Raw genomic sequence first — 20,522 nt, 5'->3', positions numbered from 1 at the left:
AAATTAGTGCCACCAAATGTGTAAAAAAATCCACATAAAAAAGCAACATAAAAATAAATATACAGGGATGTATTCAGAAGGTTCAATTATACAAGTGTAGAATCCGATTGGTATAAAGCTTTGATCCGGTCCCACTAGCAAAGCTGTTTAAAAACACTTGCTTAATTAAGGTGCTCATTGACATTTATAGTAACAATGTTTCTTTTGCTTCTGTTCACAACCAATGTGAGAATCATAAACAGATCTCATTTGACAAGCAGATAAGAGAAAAAACCAATCATTGTGCAATAGTTAGGATACCAAGGTACACAGGCAAACTTCAATCCACTCACGTGTGCCTTATAATGATAAGGCATATGCAGGTTTTACCATAGCAGTCAGCCGCCTTAGACAGGAGCAGATTTACTGCAGTACACTGTGTGATACTGCTGATCTGCACAGAGCGTCCTTGGCTCCTCCAACTGGAGGAACCAAGGACGCTCTGTACAGATCAGCAGTATCACACAGTGTACTGCAGTGAATCTGCTCCTGTCTAAGGCGGCTGACTGCTATAGTAAAACCTGCATATGCCTTATCATTATAAGGCACACGTGAGTGGATTGAAGTTTGCCTGTGTACCTTGGTATCCTAACTATTGCACAATGATTGGATTTTTCTCTTATCTGCTTGTCAAATGAGATCTGTTTATGATTCTCACATTGGTTGTGAACAGAAGCAAAAGAAACATTGTTACTATAAATGTCAATGAGCACCTTAATTAAGCAAGTGTTTTTAAACAGCTTTGCTAGTGGGATCGGATCAAAGCTTTATACCAATCGGATTCTACACTTGTATAATTGAACCTTCTGAATACATCCCTATATATTTATTTTTATGTTGATTTTTTTGTGGATTTTTTTATACATTTGGTGGCACTAATTTTTTAATTTTACACTATTTTGATTGCTGGATTTTTTAGGAATTTTTATTCACCGCTGGATTTATTTGAGTATTTATATTTATTTATTTATATTTATTCATATATATTAACTTTTATGCACATTGTGAAGCGCTTCAAATATCATTATTTATGTTAGGTTTTAATTTTGAGTTTCTGTGTGTTTTAAAATAAATTTCTACTTTAGATTTTGACCTTCAGAAAGAGCTCATTGCCTGGTTGTCTGTGGCTTCATTACTTAAGTCATGGTACCTAAGCAAGCATCCGGATCAGGGTTTCCAGTCTGGAAGTAGAAGTCCTGATATGCTCATGTTTCAAATCAGAGACTCAGAAAATATTAAAGCTATTACCCCAAAACAACAGTCAAAGAATTAGTATTTTTTGGGGAAGAAATGAGTAATGGTAACCTATATTTTTTCTGTTGCCTTTAAGTCCCCTCCTGCTGTTCGTGTTTCTTCTGCCCACAGTAGTTAGGCACCATGAGGCAGCATGCCAGAGTTTATGGGAAATGAGAGGCCTTTTTTTCCCCCAAAATGCTACAAACTAGGCACATGTTGCCTGATAGTGCTAGTTACTATTCTGTGAATGTCACAGAGCAATAACTTATGAATATCTATGACATCTCATAGCTTTGGGACAGAATCATGCGTTTTTGGCCCCATAGACTTTAATGGGAGCACCTGAAAAACGCTTGAAAAACATGCCTTCAAATCTATGGGGCCAAAAACATGTGATTTTACTTCTGTACCCCAAGTTGCATGTACAAACATACATAAAGAAAATAACACCTCTAATTCACCCTGCTATGCTAATGCTCAAGTGTAAATGGGGACTAAGGAAATCTCATGACCAAACAAAGGTGAATTGTGCATTTGAGGAAAGCTACAAGGCACCAGAACAATGCAAACAGATCCTTGGTGTGTTATTATCTTAAATCATTTTGAAGGGTGGTGTGGTTAAAATAGTTGTAAACCTTTACATCAGTGTATACCTATTGAAGTGACTGGCTTCAGGTGATAAACAGAGATGAAAACATCCTCTCACATAAGTTGTATCTATTTATCTGCAGCCCTCTCTTATCTAAAGCCTCCTAAAACACACAAATCAAAGGTTTTCTTTGAGCTCCAGCAGGCAGGGGGCAGAGATTTGATGTCACACACTGTACAGCCTTCATGAGTAAGCTCAGTGTAATTTGAGAACTAAGTGTAGGCAAAGGACACACCCCCTCTACACAATCTCATAGGGAAACATGTACAGCTAAGGCAGTCTATCACCTTCTGTGGAGGTGTGCTGGAAGGGAAGCTGGGCTGTCTCCTGAGATTCTGTGATGTCAGGATATCCCATAAGAAGGGACTAATACAGACAGGGGAGTGTTGGGAGACAGAAGTCACACTTGGTGCTTTGGATTGAGGGAAGCACACACTACAGAGAGATATACCCTGTTCATTTTACATTTCAGAGGTTTACAGCCACTTTAATTTATAACCACATTGGCATTACAATGTACAATATGGTAGCTTTGGCAGCCTCGGTGTGAGAAGCACATGGTATAATCCAGAATGCCCTTTAAAAAACTGTTCTCTGCCACAGATCTTCTTGCCGTTATGTAGATTCATTTTCTGGCTACACAAGGAAAATGCTTTCATACCCATTATGATGCCACACAAAAATACAATATATTCAGAACACAATAAAAAAATATAAACACCACAATTCTGTTTTTAATTTCATTAAAAAATATCTATTTATTCATATATCTAATAATTAAGGCAAGAATCTTTCATTATTAACTGGTTTCACACATTTTCTTCTACACATAGAACACGGCCTCAGCAGAACCTAAAATGTTATGTATACCTAAGAATAGATGCCAACAGAGCTGGGTTTCTATATAATGTACAGTGATTTTGTTACATTAATAGGTCCCTAGCAAATTTTTAAGTCTTACCAGGATACGGTTAAGTTCAGCCCATAATCTGCTGAAACTGTGACCAGATCCATCCAATACTTACAAATTTCAAGAGGTTTACCCATGAAAGTTTTGGTGTGTATTATAAAGATATATAGTACCCATTTCTATAGGTTAATATATGCTGCTCCCCTCCAATAAAGGGCATAATTCTCCAATGTGGTGGGTGGCTGCTTATTCTTGCCTACTGCGGAAAGTTGACTGGTCTTCAAGAACATTGGTAACTAATGACCGACCTTCAGAGTTTGCCTCTCTGCCTCATGTCACTGGCATAACCTAAATAAAATGGAACTAAACCCTCCTATCCTTTACAGCCAAGGTAGATGCCATCTTAGCTTCTGTTTCACCTGCCATGTGATCAGTCATGACACCAACCGTTTGATGGCTTGATGGTTCGGTTGAAAGCAAAAGGATCTGTGACTGTTATTTAGAACATGCCTTGAATATAACTGTTTTGGGAAAGAGTTAAATCGATGTGTTTAGTTCTACTTTAAGTTTCAAAATATGTTTGCTGCATAGCTCAGTTGGTTAAAAACCCAATCCTACCAGGCTATGAGGCTGCCAATTTTTGGGACTAACCCAACTGCACAGCAGATACATGGGCAGATTACTCGACCCAATAGTGGTAACCACAGACAGAAGCAGGCTGTCTTTGGGTCTTTGGGATCTTCATCTGGCAGGAAAACAACCAATTCAACTTTCCAACAAACAGTAGGTAAGGACAGAACAGCCCTAGAACTGGGGTAAGGGCACTCCATTAGGAGGGTACTATTTATCCACAAGTTGAGGGTGCCTCTTTACAATACTCAAACATTTTTCAGTTGAGAACAAAGTGGGGAATGCTGAGAGAACATCTTACATAACCAATGGATATATTCATATTTCTGAGAGAGAGAGTCTGTTTCCAGTTATTTAAAGGAGTCATCAAGCATTCTTAATGACACCCAATGGTGTTTTGCAGTATACAGCTTCACAGTTTTTGGTCAATATCGGCATTCATTTGATTATAAATTGCTTACAAAATTCTGTAAATGTTGTACAAAGATTGAATCCCCCGTAACCCAAAGATGCCCATTACCATTCATGCTTAAAGGCTTGGGTTTGTGTCACCATCCATTATAAGCAGTGTGTATACTGGGAAGTAATAATATTATGTAAATCTTATGTAAATCTATTAGTTACACTCAGTGTATAAAATCTGTTAGGAAAGAAATAGAAATTACTTATTGAATACAAAAAATTGCTCGCAGTGCTGACCTCTGGTGCCTGCTGTTTGTATTGCGCATTATGAAAAAGCTAGATAATGATGTTAGCCTGAAGTTGGGGGTTATGCATGGTAAAAAGTCAATACTGCAGAGAAAAGTGCACTTATGTTTATTTATGATGTCCCGTGTATAATGAAAGAAGCTAGGCATGGGAAGACTTAGGTGAATCATCTACTGTGACATGAATAATTATATTAAAAATGATCAGGCTAAGCCACAGGTCATGTATGAATAACAGCCTGCTGTCCAGCCTTTGGCAGGCTATGCTGTGGTTTGTGGATCCCCCTCCTGTCCATTTGCTTAGTCCTGACATATACTCTATTGATTGAATCAAGTTTACAAATTTGTTGTACAGTAATGGTGAGGTACAAAACATATTTAAAGCCCAACTCTGGGAATAGTGAAACTCCTGCTTTGTAGTAGGGCTACGTCTGCACTCAAGGGTTATTTGCTCATTAAAGTGTCACTAAACTCACATCATCAAAAAAAAAAAATCAATAAATGGTGTATTACATGCTGTTCATACTCACTCAGTCACTGTGAGATTTGTTTTCTGTATTCTGCAAAAAACTTGGTTGATCCTGCTGCTCTCTATCTCCCCCTTCTGTTCATGTTCCCAATTCAGCGAGGGATTTTGCAGCTGTGGTGGCAACTCTGCACATGCGTAGTTTTCATTCAATTTCTATGCTGGGCATTTACTCCCTATCACATCTGAGCAGCCCATGTAACTATAGAGTCACACATGTGAGGATATACACAGTGGTAAATGGCAGCCCACTGCCTCCCTTCTCCTCCATGCCCACTAAGCAACTAAACACAATGAGGGTGGGATATTACAGCCTGTAACTGGCAGAAATCCGCCCACACCACATTATTTCTACAAAATAATAAAGATTTTGTTTCAAATATATATTTGTATGCCAATTTAATACAGTTTATTGATATCATTTATTTTTACTCTGTATTCCAAAGGCTGTTTCTTTTTTTTAACCTGTGACCAGCGGCAGAGAACTAAGTTCCTCCTGCTTATGTTTCCCTGCAGACAGGCTATGAAAGAGCTGGGTCATGTGACAGCTGTATTTCAATTAGGAAAATGGTACTTAGATTTTTTTTTAATGAAAATAATTACAGTGCCATCATCCATATACAGAAATAGAAGGGAAAATGTAAATTAAAGAGTTTATGTTTAGTATCGCTTTAATATCTAGGGGACAGGAAAATCTGTTTAAATTGCCAATCCCCACCTCCCCAGGTGGATGGCACTCCCCTATGTTCCAGCAGTGGACTGTTCCTCTGTGTCCTTATGTCCAATGCAGGGCATCTAGCCACCAGAACCCTGCAGAGGGAGAAGAGGTTGTGGGGGCCGGTCTTGCAGCCAGGGCGCTGAGGATCAGCTAAGCACTTTCCCAGTTTACTAGACATAAACGACCACTTAACCCTTGTAGCACAGGGGCAACCCCACAGCAAAGGAGAATTCTTAAAAAATGTTATGTGTATTTAAAACCAAACCTTTTTTTAACCCCTATCTGTTTTACTTTTTTAATATCTACATCCCCACTGGGGTGATTTACACTCTCTTGAGTGAGGATCACTCAAAAATTTTAGTCATCACTAGAACAAGAATAGAGAGCAAATCTTCCAACAGTCACAATTGTTCTGCTGACAACTCATCTCATAGGTGAATTTCTCTCATTTTGAAGGGATATCCTTTCACTTCTTGTTGTGTGTCGCGGACAAAAAGGAAGGTCCCCAATGGGGATGACAGTTGTAAAAAAAATATGGCAGGGGATTTGTCCATTCACTTCTCTATTCAAAGTAAGACAAAAAAAAGTTTTAGGTTTAGATACTGTACACTTAGCCTGTTGTCCTTTCGAGTAACACATACTGTATGTGCGGCAGCAAATAATGTGGTCTTTTATTCCCACCCACTACACATATGCATCCATGGGCAGCCAAAGTTTATGTGCTGAGAGCTTGGGACAGACAGGAACCAGTGATACCAGGAACTTAACATAAAGCAGGTTGCATTAAAAGAGAAGGAGGTGGCCCTAGTGATGTCAGTAAGCAGATGGCCAATGTAGACTAGTCAATGAGTGGTAAGACAGAGGAAGGAGTGAAGGAAAGCAAAGCACTTCACTTAGGGTCACCATACATGTTACATTCTGACCATATAATCCTTGTCAAATTAACTTTAGATATACCAAAACTATGTTATATAAGCACCTTCCTAAACTATCCAATCAATCTGTAGCCAATCAGGCAGGCCCTTGTATTACATAGGTGTTGATAAATTGTATAATCAGAATGTAATGTGTATGGTGAATTTTAGGAAGATCAAGTACACTGAACACCTTTTGTCTAGGACAGTAGACAGATGCCGCAATGGCAAGAAGATGTAGACATGTGTAATGGTACAATAATGGAGGTCTGTGTATACCACCCTAAGGATATGTATGTTCTGTTTTAGAGAAGCAAAGCTTGTTCACAGATCAGAGTAACTAGATGGTTTGACCCCCATTGGGGTCCCCAATGATAGCTCAAAAACAGGGAATTCCAGAATTAGTGACACACACATGGGAACTCACCTTTTAGAAATAGCACTTTCATTAAGTGGTGTGAATCATACGTCTTAATTAACTAAGCTATTACAATATTTTTTTTTTTGCTATAATTACTGTTATTTTCAGCAATGAGAGCAAAAATAGTCATATGGCTGAAAATATTGTTACAGCAAATAATCCATGTATAATAGCTTAGACCAGGGTTCTCAAACTGGTCCCCCCAACTGTTGCAAAACTACAAGTCCCATCATGCTTCTGCCTGTGGGAGCCATGCTTGTAACTGTCAGCCTTGCAATGCCTCATGGGACTTGTAGTTTCGCAACAGCTGGAGGACCTCCAGTTTGAGACCCCTGGCTTAGACAATTAAAGCAGTAATAAACCCAAAACCAAATACATTGAAGATATTGCAGCTTACCATTCCTTAAACATGGTGGCATTTTTTTAGGCTTTTTTTCCTTTTATTTTTACCTGGTGATCCGCCTAGTAACACACTTCCTGTCTTAGGGTGTCTTCACTCAATCCAACTGTGTACATGCCACATGGACAGAAGTAACTGCACAAAACTTAATTTCTCTTATACAAATACGATGTTTTAAACATACTAATCTCAATTTTGGAGGTGTTTGGTTGGGTTGCTTCACAAATACAAAACAGAATGATATCATGCTGAAGACGTAGGTCCTATCTCTTGAGTACACAGTGGCAGGCACAAGGATCTAAATGGCCCACTGAATGGCTCTGTGGCCAGATCCACTGAGAAAAAAAGTCCGACCCTAGTTAGGGGGACGTGGCAGCATTAAGCTTATTTGTAAAGGCTTTAAAGTTGTTTTCTTGTACACATCGTTAATGCCCAAGAAAGAATCCCCAAATGAAAACTGTTGTAGTAAATATAAATATCAGTTTTTCATGTAACCCTGGCTTCTATCCCAGTTATCAGTTACTGTATGTCAGGTAAGTAACCTACACTAGAGGCAAGACTGTTTTCAGTTAACTGATAGACAGAAAAGACTTAAAGCGGAGTTCCACCCAAAAATGGAACTTTCGCTTTAAGTGAAAGTGACCCCCTTACATGCCACATTTGGCATGTCATTTTTTTGGGGGGGGCAGATAGCCTCTTTTTAGAGGCATCCAGCTCCCACTTCCTCCTGGGGCTCCGCGGCACCGGAAGGAAGTTCACCTCTCCCCCCCTCCCTCCATGCAATCTTCTGGGACATGTCACAGGTCCCACAAGATTGCCCGTACATTCACAGCACGCGGCTTGTGCATGTGCAGTGTGTGCCTGGCTGTGAAGCCACAGCCGGGCGCCCACAGTCAGAATGCCGGTGCCGCGGAGAGGAGGGGGAGAGGAGCGGGGCTTTGTTCGACCGCATCGCTGGACCGTGGGACAGGTGAGTGTCCGATTATTAAATGTCAGCAGCTACACTTTTTGTAGCTGCTGACTTTTATATGGGTGGAACTCTGCTTTAAAGCAGAACTAAACCCTCCTGTCCTTTACAGCCAAGTAAGCCGCTATTCTAACCTCCCTTTGATCTGCAGTTGCACATATGACCAGTTATGACAGCAGCCATATGATGTCTTGACAACTTGGTTGAGAACACAAGCAACTGTGACAGTTATAAATTACGGCATGCCTTGAATGTAACTGCTTTAAATCAATGGCTTTAGTTATGCTTTAAGCACACATGTATCAAGCTAAAGGAAGGAAATAAAGACAAGCTATGGGCTCCGTTTATTTTGCACAGCGTGCAGTTGGCTAACTGGCAATTCGATTTTATTTTCTGTTGGTTAAAGCTGAACTCCAGCCACAAAAATTTCATATAAGTATATTCCTCAATAGCCACAAAGGATATAAATCCACTTTGTGTGCACCAACTGCCTTTCCCAACCCAGATACTGCCAAATGAACCAAAAGTAACAATGCCATCATCAACATACTGCACATAGCCTGTGCTGACAGCAGAGCTGTAAGAGGGACATGGCAGGTCCATCCACTACAGGCAGAATACAGAAAACTACAAGAGAGGGCGAAGAAAAGACCAATCATATTACACAAAGAAAGAGATCAGCAGTGACTGGTCTTTGCTACAGGAAGCTCCTGCACAGAGGCAGTTTCAAGCTGGGTAATTGCTCAGATAAGGAAACAGTGCACAAAGCCACCAAGATTAAAGTAAGCATACACGTCTCTTGTATTTAAGCAAAATTTGCTTATCCCAGAGTTTAGCTGTGATGTAATCAGGTCAGTGAAAAATGATTGGCTGTTATATATGTATTGCACTTTGGCTTAAAGAAATGCCTATAATTAGTAATAATTTATGATTTCAGTGCTTGCTGTGGGGTAACCTGTTTAATGTGTCTGTAGTACCTATACCTATACCTGTACCATCAGTATTAACTCTCAGGGTATTTATATAATTACAGTTTATGAAGGGAATAGTGCAGAAGAGGCTTCTTTAGTAAGGCAAAAAGCATCCTGTACAGTATGTTGCAGTAACCCAGAGAAACTAACCTTCTTTTCTAGTTTTGCATGCTTTCAACCAGTGGTCTCCAAACTTGGGCCCAGGGGCCAGATTCAGGTCTTTGCTTTCCTTTACTTTTCTTCCCACTGATACAATACACTATTCCTCCCACTGAAACAAACAATGGGGCACAATTCCAGCTATTGACCACAGCAATGGGGCACTATTTCTCCCATGTTACTACAGTACTTCCTAAGGTACCCCTAAGCAGCCCTAATTTGCCCAAGAGTCGCATTGGGAAGCTTGATGAGAGGAGAACCAGAACATTTATGGCCATAATATGCCCAGTAGTTTTTTTTTCATATTCTTTCTGCTCACTCTGACATTTAATTTATTCCATGTCTAGATTATACCATATTCAGTTTACATAAGCTAGGTGTTCTTTAAAATATTTAACCAGGGTCAAGGATCATCCTTACTAAAAAAATTATATTGACTGTACAAATCAATTGATCAATCGCTATTCTTTTTTCCCACCTGGATGTTTCAATAGGAGGATATTTAAGCCAAAAAGTATTAAAGTTGTAAATAGCAAAAGATAAATAAGTTTATACTTTATCTAAGTGACCTGTCCATAAATATAAAGTTCTATGCTCTGTCCACAGGTCAAACCACAGTGCTAAGTGTTGAGGGCTCCTCTGTGTTCTTCTGCTTGCTGGGCAGGGATTTAAGGTACTCCAGATGACGTCGAGCATCCTCCTGGTTTTGACGTACATAATACACCAAGTAGGAAATGACCATGGCAAACCAACCAAACATCGTGACAAGCATGGCCACGTCCGTGGTTTTCTTATAAGCATTGCACAGGTCAATATCTTTGACCACTTGAAGGAAGGGCTTGCCAGCATGTTCCTCCAGTACAGAACTAGCACACACAATTCCACTGGATGAACTGGGGTCCAACTCTACCATCCTTATGAGTTCTTGAAGATCACAGTCACACATCCAAGGGTTGCCAGAAAGATTTGTTCTTGCTTTAAGGTTAGCAAAGACCTCCTTATTGACAGACACTAGTTTGTTGGAAGACAGGTCTAAGGAGTGTAAATGGTCACTTAAGCTCCTGAAAGCTGTAACATCCAAACGACCCAGGAAATTGTGGGACAGGTCTAGCTCCATAAGAACAGGGAGATTGCGGAAAGAATCTGATGGGAGGTAGGTGATCTGATTGAAGTCTAGGTACAGTCTGTTGGTGTCATTGGGAATGTCTTTGGGTACTTCTGTAAGCTGAGCATTGCTGCAACGCAAAGTCTTGTAGCCATCCTCCTGGGAGGCATGACAGCCCTTGGGGAAAGTCGTAGCTGACTGGAAGCAGAGGGACATAAGGACCAAGCTGTGTAACAATAGCCATGTTGCTAATGAGCGCCGGAGGTACCAGTCCAAGAAAGGCATGGCCGGCCAGCAGCATACTCAAGAGAGAGGTGGTTGGAAAGATGATGCTCTGGACTTATTGGGTGTTCATATGAAGCCTGCAACAAAGGAACCAAGGAGTAAGTATAGTAGCATGCATGATATTACACGGGCAAAATGACATTACAAGATATCAGGACACATACTTCCATCCTTTCAATGCAATGGTATATGGACATGTACCTCTCCACTCTTCCTAATGCATTGATATCAAGACACATACCTGGTCATTTTTCCTAATGCACTGATATAAGGACACATACCTCTGCCATTCTTTTAATGCATTGATATCAGAACACATGCATCTCCACTCTTCCTAATGCTCTGTTATAAGGACATATACCTCTTCCATCCTTCTAATGCATTGGTATCAGGACATATATCTCTCCACTCTTCCTAATGCATTGACATAAGGACACATATTTCTTCCATGCTTCTAATGCAAGGATATAAGGACATATAACTCTCCACTCTTCATAATGCACTGATAAAAGAATGTATACCTTTCCACTCTTCTTAAGATATTGATATCATGACACATATCACTCCCTATCTCCTAATGCAGATATCATGACAAGTACCTTCCCTCTCATACTAATATAAAGATACCCAGACATATATCTCTTCTGCCTAATACGCAGATGTCAGAACACTTACCTTTCCCCTTTTCCTAATACACATGTTGGGTGCAGTGTGGTGTGGTAGGCAGTAAACACACAGAGTCCCCATTTGTAAATAATGTTGTATTGAAACAGCAGTTTAACAGTACAAACAGGTCCAGCAGGGAAGCTCACTTGTCAGGTGCTACTTACAACTGTGCTGTAGGGAGACAGCAATCTGAAGACAAGGGATGCCGACCACGTCTGTCACAAGGAGTGAACTGCGGCCTGGCTGGACCGACCCAGGGAAGTAGTTTCCTAGAAGGTAGACACGGTCCCTGCTCTCTCCCTATTTCTCAGGAATCTCTCCATATCACTGGCACTCTCCTTGACACACGGGGAACCTGTCCTCACCCCGTTTACTCACATAAAACGTGCCAATTCCAAGGGAATATGGACTCCGGGGTCACATGGTGCATGTGCATCAAACCAGGTCACTGCACCTGATGACCGAGGAAGTCATAGAGAAACCCAGCTTCTCTCAACGTTCTCTCCCATCTGCATTGTCACTGCGGTTGAGTGCCGCCTTCAGTGGAAGTACAGACTGCACCTTCCTATACACAGATGTCAGGATACTTACCTCTCCCCTCCTCCTTATAAACAAATGTAGGGGCACATACTTCTTCATGTCTCCTAATACACAGATACAGTTACATAGTTGCCAACAGTCCCGATTTTCCCAGGACAATCCAGATTTTGGGACCCTCGTCCCAATCGGAGGCCGCCCCGATTCAGGATTTTGCCTTTGTCCAGGGAAATCGGGAATGTTTTTGGCTCAGCAGTAGTTCTGACTCCAACAAAATGGCCGCTTGATCTCTTTCCCCTTGTGTTCAGTGGAGAGGGGAGGGGGCTCAATTCGTGCAGCCAATGAATCGGCTTCTCTCTTCATAATTCTCCTGCACACTGAACCGGCGTTAACCTGCACGGATCAGCCCCTCCCCTCTCCACTGAACACGAGGAACGAGAGGAGACACCTGGAGCTGCAGCCCACCCTCCGTCTCGGCTGTGGAGTAGGTTGGAGCTTGTGACAGAACACACCAATCTGTAAGAGGCACTCTGCTGGGGACACCTGATGTAAGAGGCACTCTGCTGGGAACACTGACCGCAGGGAGCACCTGATGTAAGAGGCACTCCACTGGGGACACCTGATGTAAGAGGCACTCCGCTGGGGACACCTGATGTAAGAGGTACTGTACTGGGGACACCTGATGTAAGGAGGCACTCCGCTGGGGACACCTGATGTAAGGAGGAACTGCACTGGGGACACCCGATGTAAGGAGGCACTCCGTTGGGGACACCTGATGTAAGGATGGACTCTGCTGGGAATGCCTGATGGAAGGAGGGACTCTACTGGGAATGCCTGATGTAAGGAGGCACTCCGCTGGGGACACCTGATGTAAGGAGGCACTCTGCTGGGAATGCCTGATGTAAGGACAGACTCCTCTGGGGGGCACCTGTTGTAAGGAGGGACTCTGCTGGGAATGCCTGATGGAAGCAGGGACTCTACTGGGAATGCCTGATGGAAGGAGGGACTCCACTGGGGATACCTGATGGCATCTGGTGGCAGGGGACATGCTCGGGGCTCCCACTGATTCTACATTATGGTGAGTTGAACTATTTCATTTTATATTACAATGTAATAATAATAATAATAATGCGCTTCAATCATCCACACACCATAACAGCCATGGTGCTGGATAATCGAAGCACTAACACCAGGTGTTTGGAGTATCTTTATCTGCTAATTGTTAAACTATATGGAATACACATATTTCTATTGTGGTGTAGGATCTGGGCCTGCTGTCCCTCATCCCTCTTTCTTTCCTTCCTTCTCTCTCCTTCCCTCTCTCCCTATTTCTTTCTTTCTCCCTCCATCCCTCATTCATCTCAGACTCAGACCATACCCCTTTAAGCCACGCCCACTATTCCATTGAAACCACACCCATTTTTTCGCATCGGCGCACGCCGCATTTTTCTTCCCCCTCTACACCACACCTTAAAATGCATGCCCCGCCCCCTAATTATAATAAGACTCCACCCACAGACAAAAAAATGTCCTTATACATTTTTTACAATGTTGGCAACTATGCAGTTATCAGGCCACCCCTCTCCTCCTCCTCCTAATACACAAATATCAGGAAACCTCTCTTCTGTAAATACACAGGTACTTTTCACCTCCTCCTAATACACAAAGATCAGAACATATGCTTTTTCATCTTCTCTGAGCACATCCAGTTAAGTTGTGTCCCTTCTTTTGTATGCCATATGCATGAGATACAACTATTTTCCTATACTGTGATTTGACTAGACATTTATTTTCCAAAAGGGGAAATATATATTAAGTATTTTCAAGCACCAGCGGCAACTGACAACATGATTATGTAGAGGTAGATTTTATATTACATAACCAAAACAAAGCCTTGATTCACCCCTCTGATATTTTACTAACCAATTGGTATGTCAGTTGATCAGCATCCCACAATTCTTCACCAGCAGAAAATACAGCAACTCACTTGCAGGGCTAAATGTAGGGTGGGCATTATTGGTCAGGAAATGTATCTCTGCGTACACTGATATTTGATTCTGTTCTCAGGCAAGCTGTGACTGAATTCCAGCTCCATTTATCCATCAAGATAAATGAAGCCTCTCATTCATAAGGAGAAAGCAAAGCAGTAAAGCAGCTGCTTCAGCTTCCATGTTGCCTTAACAAGCCCTTGGAGCCCATACATGGGCCAATTGTTGCCAAAGACTAGACAATAATAAATCAGATAGGCAGCTTACATTTATGTTGCCATCATCCCTATACAGTACATATAGGACAATAAACCCCTTTTGTTTGTGGAATTTTACAGTAACGCAATTATGTAAACAAATTACAAAGATGTCTGCAATCTTTATTTGCACAAAATTTTTTAAAAATAATAAAATCATGCAGATTGGTTACGGCTGTTCATTCATATAACCTACAACATCACAGTATGAACGAATAAAGTGAGATATTCCTACATCTGTTATCAACAATGGACGGAATAACTTGAAAAATTTCTGTGACAACGCGTTTTGAAGTACATAGTGTGTAATACAAATGTGGTGGAGGAAGAAAAAAGAAATTTGTATTTTAAAACGTGTAGGGTGTTTCTGTCATAGAATTTTTTTTAAGTTCTTCGGTCCAGTGCTGACAACTAGAGATGGGAAGGCCTGGAAAAAAAAACTGAAAAAGTGGGAAAAAAAACAAGTTTTTTTTCAAAGCCGTTTTTTTTTCTGGGAAAATTGGGGAAAAAATGTGTGCAATATGTTCTTTTACAATAAGTAATAAATCTACAGTATGACATGGTTTTAAAATATATAACATGTAAAGTCTTAAATTATTGCAAGTTCTCTCATCTGAAGACAAGCAAATCGTTGAATAGAGTTCAAGTAACACTGTACTTTTTAATGCAGTTCTCAAACAGGAGAAACATGTATTTCTGCCGCTAGGGGGAAAATCTCCAGTTTAGTTTGCTTGTGGGCTCCATCTTGTATCTCCTACCGTTGGGGGGGTTGTTGGAATACAGTAGATGATAGTTTCTGTCCTCTCAGGCCTTACTTCACAGGTAAGGGTACATTTGACTGACAAATTAGTTTATCTTATTTAACCTTTAAATGATTCCAATTAATGTTCTCCACCATCACAACATAATGTTTACCTATAGTCTGATCAGTAAATTGGATTCTCTTTTCTGAGAGCAAAGCTGCAATTTGCAAATATTATGAGAAGAAATATTCTTTTCCAAATGCTACAAGGATGACAAAGGGTGCTCTAAAGACACTAAAAAATAATTTATGGAATAAAATGATGAGGACCAGAATGAAAGTGCGAGTAGCTTTTCCCTCCAGAGTTCCCATTACAGTAACACTCTTTCAGCCGCTTCTGGATCATCACAACGGGGTTGATTTACTAAAACTAGAGCGTATATGGTGCTGTCATGAATAGGAATCAATCAGCTTCCAGTTTGTTTGTTTTTTTGTTAAACTTAATTGAACAAGCTGAAGTTAGAAGCTGATTGGCTACCATGCACAGTTTCACCAGATTTTGCACTCTCCATTTTTCAGTAAATCAACCTCAAAGTGTTTCTTCACCAGCAGCATCTTCACGTAAGGAAGTGTTGCAAATCACGGCCTCATAAAAATACACAATCTCAATATATGCTTCTGGATCAGCACTGTCAATAACTGAAAATACATATTGGCAGGAAGCTTTTACATTATTGTACGAGAAAGGGGTGGTTACCTGTTCTCATGGATAGTTTAGGTGTTCTTAACATATACAGTTCTTGTTATTCCATTTGGAATATAGAGAGTGCAAAATATGGTGCTGCCATGCATAGGAATCAATCAGCTTCCAGTTTGTTTGTTTTTTTGTTAAACTTAATTGAACAAGCTGAAGTTAGAAGCTGATTGGCTACCATGCACAGTTTCACCAGATTTTGCACTCTCCATTTTTCAAGAAATCAACCTCAAAGTGTTTCTTCACCAGCAGCATCTTCACGTAAGGAAGTGTTGCAAATCACGGCCTCACAAAAATACACAATCTCAATATATGCTTCTGGATCAGCATTGTCAATAACAGAAAATACATATTGGTAGGAAGCATTTACATTATTGTACGAGAAAGGGGTGGTCACCTGTTCTCATGTATAGTTTAAGTGTTCTTAACATATACAGTTCTTGTTATTAATTTGAAATAAAAAATACAAGTTTAAAAAGCAAGTTTAGTTTATTTACTGAAAAAGCTGTACATTTATTTCAAGCATAATACTTTAATATAAATTGCATTTCACCTTCCCAGTGTAACAAAATGACTTTCAATTTGTAAACTACAATACACTGAATTTTTTTTTTTTCCCGAAAATTTTAATTTTTTCCAGAAAAACAAAGAAAAACATTTTTTTTCTCATTGCTTCAAAATTTTGGGGAATTTTAAAATCTATTGACGACAGATTTAGGAATGTCTCACTTTATTGGTTCATACTGTGATGTACATTTTATGAATTAACAACCGTAATCAATCTGTATGGTCTTAAATAGCTTTTAAAATTTTGTACAAAGAAAGATTGCAGACATTTTTGTAAATTTGTTCATATATTTGCGTTGTTGTAAAGTCCCAGTAACAAGAGGGGTTTATCATCCTAGATTGCCAAAGACTAGGCCAATTGGGCCCTAAATCCTTCCACTTCACAATTATGTACCACTTTGTGTTGGTCTATCACATAAAATCCCAATAAAATACATTTACGTTTTTGGTTGTAACATGACGAAATGTGGAAAATTTCAAAAGGTATGAATACTTTTTCATTTAGATTCAGATTTGCTACCCCTTCATGACCAGGCCATTTTTTGCTAAACGGCACTGCGTTACTGGTTGTGCGACACTGTACCCAAATAAAATGTATGACCTTTTTTTTTCTCACAAGTAGAGCTTTCTCTCGGTGGTATTTGATCACCACTGCATTTTTTTTTTTTTTTTTTTTGCCCTGTAAACAAAAAAAGACTGACAATTTAAAAAAAAAACAAAAAAAAAACAATATTTTTTTATTTTTTACTTTCTGCTATAAAACATATCCAATGGAAAAAATGTAAAAAAAATCGAATTTCTTGATAATTTTAGGCCAATATGTATTCTGCTACATATTATTGATTAAAAAAAATCCCAATAAGTGTATAATGATTGCTTTGTGCAAAAGTTACAGCATCTACAAACTATGAGATGTATACTGGAATTTTTATCTATTTCATTTTTTTTTACTAGTAATGGTGGAGGAGATTTCACATATAAGGAGGGGATTTTACAGAGAACGGGTATCTGTAGATAAAAACAATATGTGCAGCGCTGAATATAGTTGGATAATGCCCTTGCTACAGTATAGGTGTAGGCCATTTACATACCACATGAAGACTGATTAGAATACTCCCAGGACGTTGCTAAGTGAGGCCTAGTCATTGCTGATCACTGCCACCATCACAGGAATTTTCCTTTTCTCTGATTCAAATCCCCTCACATATTCATTCTCTCCCCTGACGCAGTAGCTCTGAGCTCAGCGTTTGAGAGCTCAGTCCTGTGATGGTGGAGGTGAGCAGTAATGACTAGGCCTCACTTAACCACTTAAGGACTAGCCTCGTTTTGGATTTTAGGTGTTTACATGTTTAAAACAGGTTTTTTTGCTAGAAAATTACTTAGAACCCCCAAACATTATATATTGTTTTTTTTCTAACACCCATGAGAATAAAATGGCGGTCATTGCAATACTTTTTTTTGCACCGTATTTGCGCAGCGGTCTTATAAGCGCACTTTTTTGGGAAAAAATTCACTTTTTTGAATAAAAAAATAAGACAACAGTAAAGTTAGCCCAATTTTTTTTTATATTGTGAAATATAATGTTACGCCAAGTAAATTGATACCCAACATGTCACGCTTCAAAATTGCGCCCGCTCGTGGAATGGCGTCAAACTTTTACCCTTACAAATCTCCATAGGCAACGTTTAAAAAATTCTACAGGTTGCATGTTTTGCGCTACAGAGGAGGTCTAGGGCTAGAATTATTACTCTTGCTCTACCAGTCACCACGATACCTCACATGTGTGGTTTGACCACCGTTTTCATATGCGGGCACTACTCACGTATGCGTCGCTTCTGCGCGAGCTCATCGGGACAGGACGCTTTAAAAAATTTTTTTTTCTTATTTATTTTATTTTATTACATTTATTTTTGCACTTTTTTTTTTTTTTTAAATTTGGATTACTTTTCCTCAGATCTCATATTTGGACTAAAATGCAAAAAAAAAAAAAAAAAAAGTCGTTTGAAAAAATTACATAAAAAAAATATGCCTTTAAAAAAAGTGGGCGGAGCTGACGTAATGACGGTATGCAGACGGGTGGCGGCCATCTTAGCCTCACTCGTCTCCATACCACAGCACAGAAAGGTCCTGATCGCCTCCGCCGCTACTGATGGCTCCGGTAAGCGGCGGAGAGTGTGGGAGAGCGGCAGGAGGGGGGGTGGCACCTCTCCCTCCGCCGATAACGGTGATCGTGCGGCGAACCCGTCGCAGAGACCACCATTATCGTACACAGAACCGGCTCCTGTAAAGATGGATACCATGGTTGTGGCAGCAGCTGCTGCCGTTACCGAGATATCCCTCTTCAAAGTGCTGACGTATATGTACAGGAGTCGGTCGGTAAGCGAGGCCCCCCCAAAAAATTAAAGTCACCAGCTACAAATACTATAGCTGCTGACTTTTACTGTTAGGGTACTTACCTGTCCAGGCATCCAGGGGTGTCCTTCTTGACTCGGCCCTCAGGTGCTGCAGCCGCCATTCTAGCTGAGAGAGACTGGCAGTGAAGCCTTGCGACTTCACAGCCGGTTTCCTAAAGCGCATGCATGAATGGCACTGAGCTTTCTCAATGGGCTGGTTGCGGGAGGAGGGAGCCGAACTTCCGGCTCACTTCACCACGGCAAACTGAGCTGGAAGTGGGAGCGGGTACCTGTGAAAACCAGGTACCTGCTCCTCCCAAAAGGTGCCAAATGTGGCAGTGGAAGGGGGAGGAGGCAGATAAAAGGAGCTTTCCCTTTTGGGTGGAGCTCTGTTTTAATACCATCCTGGGAGTATTCCAGTCAGGCTTCAGGAGGTGCGTAAATAGCCTACACCATGGGTGCTCAACCTGTGGCCCTTCAGCTGTTGCAAAACTACAAGTCCCATGAGGTATTGCACGACTGGGGGGCCACAGGTTGAGCACCCATGGCCTATGCCTATAGCAAGGGCATTATTCAGTTCTAGACATAGCTGCACAGTTTGTTTTTATCTACAGATGCCCACTTATCTGCATAGGCAGATTTTTGGTAAAGGTGAACTAACCCTTTAAGCAAACCATGCACACTGCCATTTGATGTTACAATCACACAACAGCATCCCCCCAAAATAATACATTACAGATTGGGGTGAACTGGCCACATTTATTAACAACCATTAAAGTGTTACTAAACCCAGGACCCTGCATTTAATATATAAGGTCTCCCACAGTACACAGAACATGGAAATGCAATTATTTTAGTGAATATAAACTGCTAAATACCTTTTCTCATTAGCAGTATAAAGCAGTCTTGTGACTTCTAGAATTGTCCAGCCAAGCACTGGTTAAAGCTTGTAGGAGGAGTGTTCTGACTGCCCTATGAGACTGCAAGACCCCTGACTCCCTGTGTGGACAGTGCTGATTGGCCCTGTGCTAATCACATGCACAAAAAACTCACACCAAACTGAGCATGTGCAGCCTGACTCCATATGCTCTGTGTTATCAGGAAATTATCAGGGGACAGTGGAAGAAGGGGAGTCTGTGCATACAAGATCAAGCAGCCTTTTTGCACAATGCGGATAATTAACCCCTTTGGTTCCACAGTGAGTATAACAAGCATGCTTTACTGCATATACAGACTGATTTTACTGTTGTGGGTTTAGTAACACTTTAACTGACACCCTGCCCACCTGAATAAAATGATGAATGGATAACTCCCTCAGTTAGAATTAATAGACTGTACCAGTGTCATTCCACACCATCAATATATAAGCACATTCATAAATCAAACTTAAAGCCATATAAATCATATTTTCACTCGTTTGAACAGGCAGCCAAGTCTCCCATGTGACCCAAAATATACCACTGCGGAAAACACTGCCCATTGCTTCTATAGTTGTTTTTCTTCTATTTTTTCCAAAATAAGAGATATAGATTCCTGGGCCTGTACGTGCTTTTTCTTGCTATTGCTTCCTGTACTCAAATCTCCTTCAGTTTTTCTTTTACAAATGTTTTATTGATTTCAGGTCAAACAAAGTAAAGTACAGAGTGCGTTAGATATACAAAATCAGCTCTAACTTATCTAGACATTATTACATATCTATTCAGGGTGAAAAAAAAGACACATGTCCATCTAGTTCAACCAATAGAAAAAAAAAAAGAAAAACATAGAAAACCTCCATATACACAATCTTATAGCCACAGTTGATTCAGAGGAAGGCAAAACCCCAATAACGCATGGTTCAATGTGCTCCAGTGAGGGCACTGGAAAAAAAACCTCCTTGCCCCAGGAGGCAATTGGATATTTCTTGGATCAACAATCTCTAGTGTTATTTCCGATAAATATTAATATCACATAGATTTTGTGTATTCAAAAATGTATCCAG

At 40.4% G+C, this 20,522-nt stretch overlaps 1 protein-coding gene across 1 annotated transcript in view; it reads right to left on the bottom strand.

Annotated features, from left to right (window-relative positions):
* Window positions 1-2,686: 2,686 nt before the first annotated feature.
* Window positions 2,687-20,522, bottom strand: part of LRRC3C (leucine rich repeat containing 3C) — a 49,429-nt gene continuing 31,593 nt past the window's right edge. Inside the window, exon 2 of the mRNA XM_073608016.1 lies at window positions 2,687-10,714. Coding sequence (XP_073464117.1) covers window positions 9,855-10,637 — 783 coding nt within the window. The 5' untranslated portion in view covers window positions 10,638-10,714 and the 3' untranslated portion in view covers window positions 2,687-9,854. The remainder of the gene's footprint in view (window positions 10,715-20,522) is intronic.

Source organism: Aquarana catesbeiana, linkage group LG12 (genome assembly GCF_042186555.1).
Source record: "Aquarana catesbeiana isolate 2022-GZ linkage group LG12, ASM4218655v1, whole genome shotgun sequence".
NCBI classification, from domain to species: domain Eukaryota; kingdom Metazoa; phylum Chordata; class Amphibia; order Anura; family Ranidae; genus Aquarana; species Aquarana catesbeiana.
This window is presented reverse-complemented; position numbering and strand designations above follow the sequence as displayed.